General features: G+C 39.2%; 1 protein-coding gene across 1 annotated transcript; it reads right to left on the bottom strand.

Moving 5' to 3' along the window:
• Positions 1 to 9,332: 9,332 nt before the first annotated feature.
• On the bottom strand, positions 9,333 to 10,372 carry LOC126799974 (nucleolar protein 12-like). Its single transcript, XM_050527236.1, has 3 exons — positions 10,290 to 10,372; positions 9,723 to 9,788; positions 9,333 to 9,692 (listed from the first exon to the last, which is right to left on the bottom strand). The coding sequence occupies exons 1-3, from the start codon at positions 10,348 to 10,350 to the stop codon at positions 9,475 to 9,477; spliced, it is 345 nt and encodes a 114-aa protein (XP_050383193.1). The 5' UTR covers positions 10,351 to 10,372; the 3' UTR covers positions 9,333 to 9,474.
• Between the last annotated feature and the right edge of the window lie 4,423 nt (positions 10,373 to 14,795).

Genomic DNA, 14,795 nt, shown 5'->3' with positions numbered 1-14,795 from the left:
AGAAGTTATGGAACATCAAATCTAGGAGCTTGTAGTTTTTTTCCTAGATAACGAAGCACGATATGCAGCAGAACACTCACTCAAGCTCATTGGTTTTTCACTTGGGCACTCTTTAGCCCAGTGGCCTGGGAACTGACACTGATGACAAAGCTTCATGGTAGCACGTCCTATCCACTCTTCCGGGTTGGCACCCGGATTGTAACGACATTTTGGGGATGTTTATCAGAGTGGCCACACAACTTATGACAGTGAAAACACTTTTATATCGTAGCCTGGGCCAAGAGTTATTTCCCTTGGGTTGGTATACAAACCAGGTACGGGCATTGAAAAGTCCCGTGTTCCTTGTCCTTCAAACAAACACGGCACAACTCAAATTCTTCTTCTGCCTGGTCTTTTGCTTCTCTTTCTACTTCTTCTCCTTCTTCTTCTTCATCATCATCAATGTTGTCGCCGTCGTCATCATCAACTTCAACTTCAACTTCACCTCCTACTTCAAGTTGAGACAGAGTCTCCAACAGCCTTGAGCCTTTCTGTTGACAGTTTATGAAAAGAAATCAACATAAGAATATAGTGACACGCTGCTGTGTAATAACCTGAAAAATTCATATATAATTTCCAATGAGTTCACGGATATTATTAAGTTGGTCATTGTCCAATTTTATTAGCCGAGAAGGAAAACGAAAGGGTTTGAAATATTAATTGTTCGGAAACGTTCAATTTGACGAGTCTAAGAGTTGACTTTTGACTCATTGGGATTCTTAGGAAACTTCTTACATGAAAGTCGTAGAGCTCGTCGATACGAATTAGTGGACACGTGTCACGCCTAAATCGGAGTTCGTATGAAGAAGTTACGAATAAAAAGATATTTGGACAATTTTGGAAAATAGTATAAATAGGGGAATTAAAGAGAAAAATGGGAGAAAAATCAGAAATTTGGATCGGTACTGTTCACGGGTTATCGGCTCATGAGTACTCATATTTTTGAACGTCGGGTAGCGAGGAGGTTGCCCGATGTCGGGCGTTGGGTAGCGAGGAGGTTGCCCAATGTCGGCGGTGTACTACGTGAGGGGTAATAGAGGTGTACCAGCGCTCATTAGTACTCGTATTATAAATGAATTTGGGTAAACAGAGGGGTTGCCCAATTTCTCATGAGTACTTTCATTTTTATATTTTTGAGACAACCAGATGGGCCGTCTATTGACTCATGAGTGCATTTATATTTGTTGATTTGTGGATTTTCGTATATATTGATATGCGAGTTATATTTTCATTTTACTCATACGAGCTGTAAAACTTACCGGGTTTGTGTTTACAATCCTGGTGCACCAATTCGATGGTGTAGGGGATAATTCCACAGGTGTCGATTAGTGGAAATTGAGGGACGACTCTGAAGACTCGAAGTTGTTCATTATCCTGCTTGTGGTGAGGTTTCTATTGTGGATTTGTGTGAGAACTTGTGAGGATTTATTTGTGGGTTTTGTGAGAGATTGTGAGGATTATTACATTTCCATTTTTATGTAATATTGAATTATAAATTTGGTTTATAATAATTGGTTCATCTGAGTTGTATTGAGAACTCAGTAATGATCCGTTGTGACATTTAAAATGATTTCGATTCATTGAGATTATTTTGATGTTTCACGACTTTGAAATTTTAAGTTTAGGATCGCTACATGCTGTAACCTTAAAAGTTAAATGCAACAGGCACAAACAAATTTCTATTAACACAAACAGATGCGACAGATATATCATGTCATCATCAAATGAATATTTTGATGTCGGCTACGCACAAACCATAAAGGAGCCAACTAACATAAAATTATTGGCCAGAAAGTGAATATGAAATCATAAACAAACAGAGTGAGATGAAGATGAAATCATATAGTAGGACTCGTAAATATTCAAACCATACACATTTACACGTACACTCTACACAATCCCCTCGAATATTGAAAACTCATCTCAAGGTACAGCTAATTAATCTTGTCTTGCTACACAAGATCTAGACTCACAGATAACAACACAACAAAGGTCCTATCGCTATCTTGCTAATCCAAATAAACAAAACCAGAAAATTCCAACATATTAAGAGAATGACCAATACCAGCAAGCACGTTTCAATTCGAATCATCACAAAATTAAGATACGGAAATTCTAGTAACAGTTTATATGAATTTCTTAACAAAAACAATTAAGGAGAAACTTTGATTTCTCTAAATCAGAAGAGTATACCATGAGTGTGGATCTTGTCTTCCTCCTCCGACGGGACCTGGATTGGTTTCTGTTTGGGTTAATTCTGATTCCACAAGAGGCATGGTGTCACGAGCTGCACAAATGGCTGTGCCATCGTGACACTTCTTAGACGCTATGCCGAAGAGAGGGTGTCGAGCGACAAGCATGCAGGCTGTTGGCAAGGTAATTGGATGTCAGTGGCATGTCCAGGTGGCAGTTTCGTAATTAAGATGAACTTCTAGGTTCGAGGCACTTAGGCTCAGAATTTGGGAAAAGTCTGAACACGGAAAATGTCCGGGACGTCGAAACGAGTTTAATGCACTTGACGGCATATTTTTATGAGCTTGTATGAATTAATTATGGAAGTTGCCCCTCCTCGGATATTTGATGTTTCCTCCTGCAAAGTCCAGTTTTCTCCAATATGCTCTATAGGGGGGTACCTGGTGTCTGACTCTCCACCACCCTCGGTGCCGGCCTTATGGGGCACTAAGCGAGTCACTCCTGGGGGACCTTGGGGAACCTAGGAGCCGGGCGGATGTCACCAAAGAGTGGTTGCATGCGTTTCCATGAGTCAGGAAGTCTCATGGACAGTATTGGCCGGTTGGCCGATATTGCGGGTCCATGCGGGTGGCGAGGTTCGTGATGCCGCCTGCTACGAGGTGCAAGGTGCACGCTTGTTAGTAAGGGGTTGGCATGGAAGCCTATCGGTTGGGCGAGTGTCATGGGAGCACCATGACACGAGGAAGCGATCGGTAAGGGGTTGGCATTGAAGCCTATCGGTTGGGCGAGTGTCGTGGGAGTACCATGACACAAGGAAGCGATCGGTAAGGGGATGGCATGGAAGCCTATCGGTTGGGCGAGTGGCATGGGAGTACCACGACACGAGGAAGCGATCGATAAGTCACAAGTTGTGAGACTCATGGGGGAGTAGCTTTCGTTGGTGGAACCTCACGAGCAAGGAATGTAAGAGGGAAAGATCGGAATGACACGGGAGGCGCACAAGTAAGAAAAGAAAGTTGGCATCACGTATGCATGAAGAGTTAGGCTGGCCTTGGTTAAGAGTAACCTTGGCGCCGCACGGGTCATATTCCGCTGCGTAGTAAGTAGGCCCGTGACACATGGCGTCGTCTGATCTAAGAGAATTGCAAATAGTGTTGGCCGAAAATCGTGTGGTGTAAATTAGGGTCTTGGCCCTTTTATACCCTTCGTCACATGACTAGCATGATGAGTTGCATCCTTTTTTCTTTTCTTTTATTGGCACTTGGTTTAGTGTACTGTGCACCTTAGTGGGTGTTAGGATTCCTACTCTTGCTAGGAGAAGTTGTCTGTTAAGTTTAGGATGTGCTTTGCACATGTCTCCAATGGCTTGTCTGGTTCAATTCCCGGAGATATATGCAGTGGTGGACTGCTTGAAATATTTGCAGCACAAAACAATCAGTTGATAGGTTCGAATTATAAAAAATGCACGGAGATGAGAATGTTCAGCTGAGTGAGTTGATCCCTGCACTTTCCTATACTAAGAGGCATATGGTGGAACCGATCCCTCAATCGGCTTGGATTGAAACTTGAGGGATTTTCAAGCTATTCTGGATAAAACGACTTGAGAAAAATACCTCTAGAAAATCTATACATATATACATGGGTACAAATAACAGAATAAGCTGAAGGAAGATTGAAACACCATCTTCAATACAGAGAGCAGGGTTAACCTCTGAAAAAAAATCAGTATATTCAGCTATTCACCAATGGTAAAAGTTCCGTTCAAATTCAACAAAGTGCTGTAAATGAGAGATTAGTCATAATACTTAATTTACGGATAGAATCCTTACATAAGTTATCCAAAAAAGTGATAATTAGCCAACATAAGTACATTAATACTAATAATAGAGATAAAAGCAGACAAGCAGTGTATATGTGCTAGAAGTTATGGAACATCATATTAAGCAGCTTGACATTTTTGCGTAGCTAACCAAGAGTGATACCTGGCAGAACACTCCGCCAAACTCATAGGTTTATATGTATCCTTCTTTGGGCACTCTTCAGCAGAGTGGAGTACAGCCTGACAGATAACACAAAGCTTCATTTTATTAGCGTGAATCACGGGAGTGATTGATGCTTGTTAAATTCTATATAGGACCAATCCGCGTATGAAAACATTGAGCAATATAATTCAACTTGGCATCAGAGCCATTTTTTTTCTTCTCTTTTGTCTTGCTCTGTTTTTCCTGGGGTTTTTTCCTTTTTTTTTCCTTCCCGACTGTCACTGCCCTCTGCCTCCTCCCGTCTGGCTCCGGTCTACGCGTCTAAGTCACCGTTGCCCTCTGCTGGTCCCCGACGTCGCCGTCACTCCTCCGCACTGCCGCTGCCCTCCGAAGTCGTTGTAGCACTCCTCTGACGTCGCTCTTCCGGCGTTGCTGTTGCCCTACTCTCTGACGCCATCATTCTCGACCTACGGCCCTTCGACGCCGCCACTCTTCTCAGCCCATTTTTTTTCCGGCTCTTTCGGCTATTCTCCGCACCGCCCGACCTGGCCCGGATTCAATCGACCCGACCCTGCCAGTTCGATCCGACCCGGCCCAGATTCTGAAGCATTGCCTGTCAGTGCAGGTTCACCGACATGACAAGTGCACCAAATACAGATTTTTATCAGTTTTTTGTGATTTTGCTGCATAATTCCTGATTTTTGAAATTGTTTTTCAATGGGTTCTGGACACGAAGCAGAGTTCTCAGATTCCTGATGTTCCGACATTTGAAGTATCTGTCAAGGGTTCTAACAATGGTTCATTTGGGTGCGCCAAACTCAATGGGACCAATTTTCGTAAATGGAAGCGAATTATGGCCGTTCATCTTCGAGGCATGCACAAGATAGGGCATGTTACCGGAGTCACTAAGACTACTAGTCATGCTGATATTGTTGCCTACAATAAATGGGACGACGACGATGGTCTTGTCATGTATGTCTTGTGGAAAGCTATGAATGACGAGATAGTTATCTGGTGGAGGCATGTGCCACTGCGCAGACAATATGGGAGACACTGGAAGGCTTATATACTAATGACTCTGATTTCATACAGGTTCATGAGTTAATGTGCACCGCTTTGGCAATACAACAGAATGGGCAACCGGTGGCGCACTATTTCACCAAACTGAAGAATATTTGGGCTGAGATTGATGTGAAACGTCATTGCAAAATCAAAAATCAGGAGGATATTATTTGGTACCAAAAGGAGAAGGAGCTTGAACGAGTTCACCATTTCCTGAAAGGTCTTGATCCAAAGCATAACAGTGCGAAAGACGAATTACTCAGAAAGACCGAACCCCTAGCCTAATCATTGCTTTCACCTATATCCGTAAGGATGAGTCTCAGCAAGAGTCTTCTTCAGGCACCAGCTATCATTTCCAGCCTTAATGTTCATGCTGTATCTCCAGCACCACCCCTTCCGCAAGCAATTTCCGCTCCACTTCATCAACAAGGACCACCACCAGGCTTCGGGAATCAGCCCCGTCCTCCTTGCTCTTATTATCATGATACTAACCATGCTCATACGACCTGTTGGAAGTTGTATCCACACCTTAGGCCTAAGAGGCCTAATTATCGTCCCAAGGTGAAAACAACTATTCAATTAGTTCAGGAACCAGATATCTATGGTGTGGTTGGACATGATCATCATACAGCAGGAGGAGCACCATATAGCCTTCATATCTGGTCGTGGTCAAATTGGTATGGCTTTCATATTTCTAACTTTGTTAGTTTTGATACATGGATTATTGATTCTAGTGCATCTGATCATATGACTTATGACAAATTTTATTTTACCGTATTGTCCCCTCCACCAATACCCTATGTTACTAATGCTAATGGTGAGGTCTTCTCCGTGTTAGGGAAAATGCATGTTCGTATTACTCCCACATAGAGCTTCACAATGTGCTCCATGTACCTGTTTTATCTTATCATTTGATATTTGTTCCCCAATTGAACGTTGATGCTAAGTGTTATGTGACATTTTTTCCTATGTATGTGATATTTTAGGATCTTCTCACCGGAGGATTAATTGGTCGGAGGTATCTGAGGGGCCGGTTGTTTCATCTAGATCTGACATATGCGGGAAAAAAACCAGGGGGACAGTCTCGGACCGCTTTACTCTCCACTTCTGACAAGCTAAGTGATGTTTGGTTATGGCATCATCGCTTAGGGCATCCATTTTTTAGTGTTATGAAAAAATTCATGCCTACTTTGTTTATTAGTGTGGATGAGTCTTTTTTACGTTGTGAGACATGTGTTTTGGGTAAGAGTCATAGATCTACTTATTCCCTTAGTACTTCTACTAAAAGTATTCTTCCTTTTGAATTAATTCATTCTGATGTTTGGGGACCCTCGAAAGAGTCTAATGTGTCAGGAATGCGATAGTATGTGTTATTTATTCATGAATTGTTCTTCTTAAAACTAAAGATGAGGTTTGTCCAGCTTTTCGCGCCTTCTATGCCTCTGTCCAAACACAATATAATGCCACAATTAGAGTTTTTCGTTCTGATAATTGGGGGGGAATATGTGAATCATGTCTTTCAAGAGTTCTTTAACACACATGGAATTGTTCATCAAACAACGTGTCCTTACACACCTGAGCTAAATGGGGTTTCTGAAAGGAAAAATCGCCATTTACTTGATATGGCTCGGTGTATTCTATTTAGTGCCCATATGCCTAAATACCTTTGGGATGATGTTGTCATAACTTCCGCCTACCTCATTAATCGTCTTCCATCTCGTGTCCTTTAGGGGAAAGTTCTATATGAGAGTGTTTGCATCTCATGTCTCATTACCCTCTTTTCATAATCTTCATGCTAGTGTTTTCGGTTGTGTTGCTTTCGTTCATCTTCCACAACATCAGAGATCTAAGTTGGATGCCCGGGCAGTTAAATGAGTGTTTGTTGGGTACAGAGGACATCAGAAAGGGTACCGGTGCTATCATCCACCTACCCGGAAGTACTATGTCACTATGGATGTTACCTTTTTTAAGGACATGAGCTATTTTACCTCTTCTTATACTGCTCTTCAGGGGGAGAATTCATATTTTAAAGAGCTGTATCATGGAGCAAGGGAGACAAGTGAGCCAGAAGATATGGTGACAGGTTCCGTTGAGATTACCAATGTGTCATCTACACAGGCACCACCGAATGATTCCGGTGTAGTCACTCCGGAGATTCAAGTACCAAAAGATGACAACACAACTGCCCATCATGTCTCTCATACTGTTGTTTATACACCTAACCAATGCTCTCCTGGTACAGAAGATCACTCATCTGAGGTTAGTCATTCTATTGAGGCTAATAGTAGACAATATGTCTTGCCAAATAGGTCTACTCGGGGTCAGCCAACAAAAAAATATGAACTTACCATTCAGGCTAAAGCTAAGTATCTTGTGGCAAATTTTATATCTACCAAAAGATTATCTAAGTCATATGAGTCGTCATTTGTGAATCAAATATCTACTGTATCAGTACCTAACAAAGTGCATGATGCATTGGGAGATCCAAAATGGAGGAAAGCAATGGAGGAAGAGATTGAAGCATTACAAAAGAACAATACTTGGGAGCTTGTATCTCCAACGCATGGCAAGAAGGTTGTGGGATGTCGTTCGGTGTTTACAATGAAGCATAATCCAGATGGTCAGTGAGCCGGTATAAAGCACGCCTAGTAGAAAATGGGTTCACCCAGACATATGACATAGACTATGATGAGACATTTACACATGTTGCAAAGATAAACAATATTTCGGTATTGCTCTCTTTTGCTACTAGTTTAAACTGGTCACTTAGGCAGTTTGATGTTAAGAATGCATTCATTCATGGAGAACTAACGGAGGAAGTATACATGGATCTTCTGCTTGGATATGTGGCCGCTTCTCCAAGTAACTTTGTATGAAGATTGAGAAAGTCTTTGTATGGTCTTAAACTGTTATCTCGTGCTTGGTTTGGAAGATTATCACAATTCATGAGGAAAATTGGCTACAGACAGAGTAATTCAGACCACACTTTATTTCTCAAACATCAGCAAGGGAAGGTAACAACCATAATTATATATGTTGATGATATTGTAGTTACTATGAATGATATTGTTGAGGTGGATAGATTACATAAACAGCTAGCCACATAGTTTGAGATAAAGGACCTAGGTACACTCAAATACTTCTTAAGAATTGAAGTAGCCCGGGGAAGTGATGATATCTATCTGTGTCAGATGAAGTACATCTTTGATCTACCAACAGAGACATGTATGTTGGATTGCACTCTCATTGATACCTTTATTGAGCAGAACCATCGGTTAGCAAAATATCCAAAGTCAAGTGCCTACTGAAAAGCCTCGTTATGAGAGGCTAGTTGGATACCTACTTTATTTATCACATACCATACCAGATGTTGTGTATGCAGTAAGTGTAGTGAGTTAGTTTATGCATAATCCCAGTGTGGACCACATGGATGTTGTTGTAAGGATTTTGAGGTACTTGAAGTTAGCTCCAGGGAGAGGAGTAATGTTCTCTAATCACAATAATACCCTTGAGGTTTATGGCTTCACAGATGCAGACTGGGCTGGAAATATTACAGATCAGAGATCCACATCATGGTACTTTACTTTTGTTGGGGGTAATCTTGTTACATGGAAGAGTAAGAAACAAAAGGTGGTAGCTTGATCTAGTACTGAAGCAGAATACAGAGGTATGACTCAGGGAGTGTGCGAATTGTTATGGCTTAGAAATTTGCTACAAGATTTGGGTATTAAGCCTAAGTGTGCTATGCAGCTGTACTATGACAACAAGCCAGCTATTGATATTTCACATAATCCTATGCAACATGATCGTACAAAACATGTGGAGGTTGATCGTCACTTTATAAAAGAGAAGCTATATGCGAAGATAATTAATTTTCCTTTTGTTCCTACAGAAGAGCAACTTGCCGATATGCTCATAAAAAGAGTGTCTAAAAAGGTTTTTTATGACTCACTTAGCAAGTTGAGCATGGTTGATATGTATGCGCCAACTTAAAGAGGAGTGTGAGCGTGAATCACGGAAGTGATTGATGCTTGTTAAATTATATATAGGGCCAATCCGTGTATGAAAACATTGAGCAATATAATTCAACTCATTTCAGTACGTCCTACCCACATATTTCCCGGGTTGTCACCCCAGCAATAACATTTTGGACGACCTTCATAGGATAACCATTTAACTCGTTACAGTGAACACAAACTCATTCATAGCCTGGGCCAAGAGTTACTTCCATTGGGTTAGGTATACGAACCAAGTATGTGCAATCAAAAGTCCAGTGTTCCTTGTCCTTCAAACAAACACCACACAAAACAAATTCTTCTTTTGCCTGATCTTCTGCTTGAACTTCTTCTTCTTCTTCTCCTTCTTCATCATCATCAATGCCATAATCATCATCATCATCTTCTTCTTCATCTTCATCTTCATCTTCATCTTCATATTCATATTCACATTCACATTCACATTCATCTTTTACTTCGAGTTGAGACAGATAGGCTTCAACAGCCTTGAGCTTTTCTGTAACCTTAATAGTTAAATGCAACAAGGACAAACAAATTTCTATTAACACAAACAGATGTAACAGATCTATCATGTCATCATCAAATGAATATTTAGATGTGGGCTACGCACATATCATAACGGAGACAACTATATAAAATTATTGGCCAGAGAGTAAATATGAAATCATAAACAAACAACTTAAGATTTGAGATTATATATCAATCATAGCTCTTAAACATTCAAACCATACACAATCTACGCAATCCCCTCAAATATTGAAACCTCATCTCAAGGTACAGCTAAATTAATCTTGTCTCGCTACACAAGATCTAGACTGACAGATAATGACACAAAAAATTAGGGTAATTAATTTAAAACGAAACCAGCAAATCAAGAGAATGATCAATACCATAAAACACGTTTTGTTTCGAATGATCACAAATGAAAAGTACGGAAATTCTAGTAAAAGTTAATAAGAAATTCATAACAAAAAACAAATTAAATGAAAAAGCATACCATGAGTCCGGATCCGTTTCGGTTTCGGATCGATGGAGAATTCTGATTGCACAAGAGACATGGCGTCGTCTGATCTGAGAGAATGGCAGAGGTGGTCGTAAATTGTGTGGTGTCGAAATTAGGGTCTGGGCTATTTTATAGGCTTTCTTCTCAAATAAAAAGAATAAAAACAATTGGGTCTGAGGTTAGGTGTCGGCCCAAGAAGCCAAGACTGTAACAGCCCATATTGGCTGTGCCTTGATAATATCCCAATTTTTTTACATTTTACTGATTCTTTGTGCGATTTGCATAATAAACAGCAGCATTATTGAAAACTCTGATAATGTTGAGAAAACACATGGCCAAGGGTTGCCAAAGTATCAGCATCATGATATCATAATATCATTACTATGCTAGCCTATTTTTGACTGGATGTTTGTACATTTGTCACAAAAGCCATATTGTTTTTACCTTCTAAAAAATTCCAACAGCTTACAAACTATTCAAAGATGAAGTATACTCTTCTTGACTGAGAAGTTAGCATATCTCCACGTTGCAAACAGACTTGAAGCCAAAAGTTAGGACTTTTGCTGAGTGTTACCTATTACTTTACTAACTAAGTTGCATATCCACACGCAACGACCTCAAAGGTGCTTCCGATTGTCTTGCAACAAAGACTCTTGTTTCTGATCATCACGAACTTGAACTTCTTTGTTGCATTAGTGAATTTAGGCCACTTAGGCCGATGAATAGGTTGTGCTCCAACAAGAGTTCTTCTGGCAATGGGGTCCTTAAACAAAACACACTGCATATAATAACCACCCTCAAGTTGTGTCAATGGATGACCCACATGCAGTCTTCACTTCCGGGACTGCCTGCAAGAATCAATCACAATATGTAAAGGATAACTCAAGAATGCATCCTAATTATAAATTATACTAATATTTACTAATAAAAGAAAAGTATTACCATAGCCACTGACATAGATCACTTATCTTGATAATTGGAATATAGAATATGAAGAATGATCTAGTCCCCAACTCTCTCTGAACCGACCATAAAATTGAAGATAAAGGATAGAAGCAGTTGTTTGGATCTCTTTATCAATTGTATCACTGTTTTTTTAATGTAATTGTATCACTGTTATAAGTAAACAAATGATTAATGAGGGCTTATTGAAGAAAAATTTCTTCATGTTTATAATTTTGAATTCATGATAATTACCTCAATACCTCGTAATACCCCACCAATGTCAGGAAAGGCCGACGTTGTATCTAGCAGTACCATTGAAACTGCATCAGTTGCTACTTGTAGGTCAAGGCTACGTCCTTCTAACTCTTTATCCCATGTTGTACGAGCCATAGTCTTCTTAATTCCCAGAGCAGCAAAAGTACCCTCCACCTTCTCTGATTTCTGTATATGCTTCCCTTTTGTCTCATAATAACCTAGCAAATGTTCTCGCGCTTTGCCGCGGGTCGTAAATCATAGATAAATTTCATCTGATTAATTTTGAGATTTCAAAATTTTCCTAAATTGCAGGATTGAAATAAAAACCAATTAAAACAAATAAGAAGTTTGCTTGAATTCTTCAACGATCTTAGATTGTTTTTTAGTTAATTCCATTGGGTGAACTTATTAATGAGAGAGATAGAGAGTACACTGATGCATGAGGATTCGTAGAGAAAGAAAAACCCAACAACTGTCAACCCAAACACCCCAACAAACAACCGGCCATACCCACTCCCAGGCCGTTAATGTTCATGACCTAGCTAAAACACTCCACCTATACTGCTGACGTTACTATTCATTTTTCCGTTACGGTAGCCAGATGACTTCACGCATAACCTAACAGCCACATTCAACCCACCCCAACAAGCCCACTACTATTCACTAATGTAGTTATACAGTTCCAAAACACTCACGTATAATATATAGTAAATGTTAGAAACATGATATATGATAGAAGTCTGCATTATTAAGAGTTGGATTAGTAAATTATAGTATGTATATTATAAACTTTTGCATTAGAAGATAGATACTTGTCTCAGTTTCAATGCCCATAACAAAACATTCTGACAAGTATTTATATGCATCTTCTCTTGGTATCTTACTACCATACTCGGATATGGAATGAATAGTCTTTTGCTCATTTTCTTGGACTCCACAGTAGTCTTGCATGCGCCTCTGTAACATCCTAATTCTTGGAGTATGTAAAGTTCTATTTTTCTTTGGAAAAATAGAAAGTAGAGGTTGCCACAAGTTCGTTGTATTTTTCGGTGAATCTTTCAGAATCCAATCTAATTTTAACGATTTTCTAAAATTTAGTCAAAATTTTATCGCATGGTGATGTGGCAATCTCATATTGGTCCAAAAGGTGGGATGTGGCAGGTGCAAGGGACCCGTTCATTATCAACATTAGTCATTTGCCACATGTTACTTGGTGGCTTAATTAGAGAATAAGCTGTTGTGGTGTTGACACGTGACAACAATATACCAATCATTGGCTGCCATGGGGCAACATGAAGGGTTTATGCCCCCTCTTTTCAGCGGTGACTTTTTATCTCTACAAACATTCTCTTTCTAGTTTTATTATTATTTTATTAGTTTTGTAATGAAACTTCCGCATATCATAAGTTTTGATATATAACTCTGATTCGTAATCCGCGAGTGGCTACGAATTCGTATTGACGTACTCTTCATATCCTATAGGTTTGGACTATATCCAACGGTGGTTTCTCATTTAGGTGTCGCGATTTATGATCCGGCAGTTCGCTGAGCATCAAAGTTAACTTGGTTTTGATGTAGGGTCTCTCAGAGAACCTCTGTATTTAAATTAATAATTGGAATTGAATTTGAATTGAGTGATTTGTATGATGTTGCTTGATTAACTCTTGTTGGTTATCGCTTTCGATAAAAAGCATGTGGAATTGATATTACATAAGATCTGTGTTACCAGTTTCCATAAAAACATGTGTTAAATATTTTATTGCGATTATCGTTATTCAATTGGCATACATAATTCATTGAGAGGTCCGGTGACTATGTATTTGAGAGTGGTGACTGTGGAAAGATGAGATTGAGATAAAAAAAATGCCTTTTGTGTAGTTGAGTTTTTTTATGGGGCATGTCAAGGTCTATGGTTGGCCCAACGTGCACAAATGTGGGCAAAGTATGTCCCTTCGACGCGGAGTCGATAAAATAATCTTATCGAGTTTCGGGTTTGGTACCCCATGAGATTAGCAAGACGACTAACAAATGAAACACATCCGTCAAGATATTATTGGTTTATATATGTTAGGTTATATCACGGAACATCTGCATGGTATGGGACGTGTAGAGTCAATGTTTTGTTATATGATCTGATTGTCTAGTAATTGAGTGGAAGAAGTTCATTTGTAGTCATGCATTGCACCGTTGTTGTTTATTTGTTACTAGTTGATAATTTGATTGTGTAACATAGTTAAAAATAACCTAAAGATGTTTGGCCCTACTGAGCGTAAGTTTACCCTTAGAGATTCATTATTCAGGTGCGTACTTGATAACACGTCTTTTGAAAAGACTGGATTCAATGATGGATTGAACGAGACTAAAGTGAAGAGTCTAGAAAGAAGTTGTTTTTATTTTTACTTATATTTCGCATTGTAACATCAAGTCGCACTCCTCGGGACCATTGACCACCGGTACCGAGGCTTGATAGTCTCCATATGTTCTCACATCTGAGGGCGCTTCCCACCATCATGGCTGCTACTGTAGAAGTGATGAGTTCAAATTTCAATTGCTCGTTTGCAACTAAAATTATAAAGTGTTAGTTTGAGTAAAAAACAGTAAATTCAATACAAAATTGAGAAAATTAGAGATAAAAATAAAGCGTATTTAGAATTCATTCACACATCCTATTAAAAAGAAACTGAATGCATCCATACAAAACAAAAGATTCACTAAACTGAATGTTTTAACTAAAAGAATGACCGGACTAATATCACTCATATCAGACAAAACTTGTTCATGTTAAAATTACTGGAGATGTCACAAGCTCCAAAGAAAGCTATTAAAGCTCTTATTCAACTGTAAATTAATAAATTATTAAGGGTGGGTTTAATCTGATAAGTAAATGAGACGAAAGTTTTGCGGCAAATAATATACATACTAATGCAGTAATGCTACAATTATCAATAAGAAGAAACTAGAATATCGGCAACTTACCTATTTTTTCTTTGAATGTCAATCTAGAGTCACATCCATAGATTATTTTCTTTTCACTTTCCAAGCGCACTACTAAATTGATAGTACCTTTAGCTTTGTTCAACACATCTAACATATATAAAGAATATAAAAAGTTATATTAGTCAGAATTTAAGTTGATGAATAACTGAACATATATGTTTGGTATCATCAGTTCTCCATAACTAGGTTCATATATAAGCATCACAACTGATATGACAATGGTTCATAGGTGTATTACCTCCTGCAGAGAGTTTGCTTTTGAGTTGTTTAGAAGCAGAAAAATGACTCTGATGGGCTTTGTAC

Source organism: Argentina anserina, chromosome 6 (genome assembly GCF_933775445.1).
Source record: "Argentina anserina chromosome 6, drPotAnse1.1, whole genome shotgun sequence".
Classification (NCBI taxonomy): domain Eukaryota; kingdom Viridiplantae; phylum Streptophyta; class Magnoliopsida; order Rosales; family Rosaceae; genus Argentina; species Argentina anserina.
The sequence above is the reverse complement of the archived record's forward strand: the minus strand, read 5'-3'. Positions and strand labels throughout refer to the sequence as shown.

Bases quoted from the DNA above. Each gene is read 5' to 3' on its own strand.
- LOC126799974 (XM_050527236.1), bottom strand. From the start codon at position 10,350: ATGTCTCTTGTGCAATCAGAATTCTCCATCGATCCGAAACCGAAACGG. The intron at 9,789-10,289 runs GTATGCTTTTTC...TTAAGGTTACAG, and splicing joins GAAACGGATCCGGACTCATG to AAAAGCTCAAGGCTGTTGAA. The intron at 9,693-9,722 runs GTGAATATGAAT...ATGAAGATGAAG, and splicing joins AGATGAATGTGAATGTGAAT to ATGAAGATGAAGAAGAAGAT.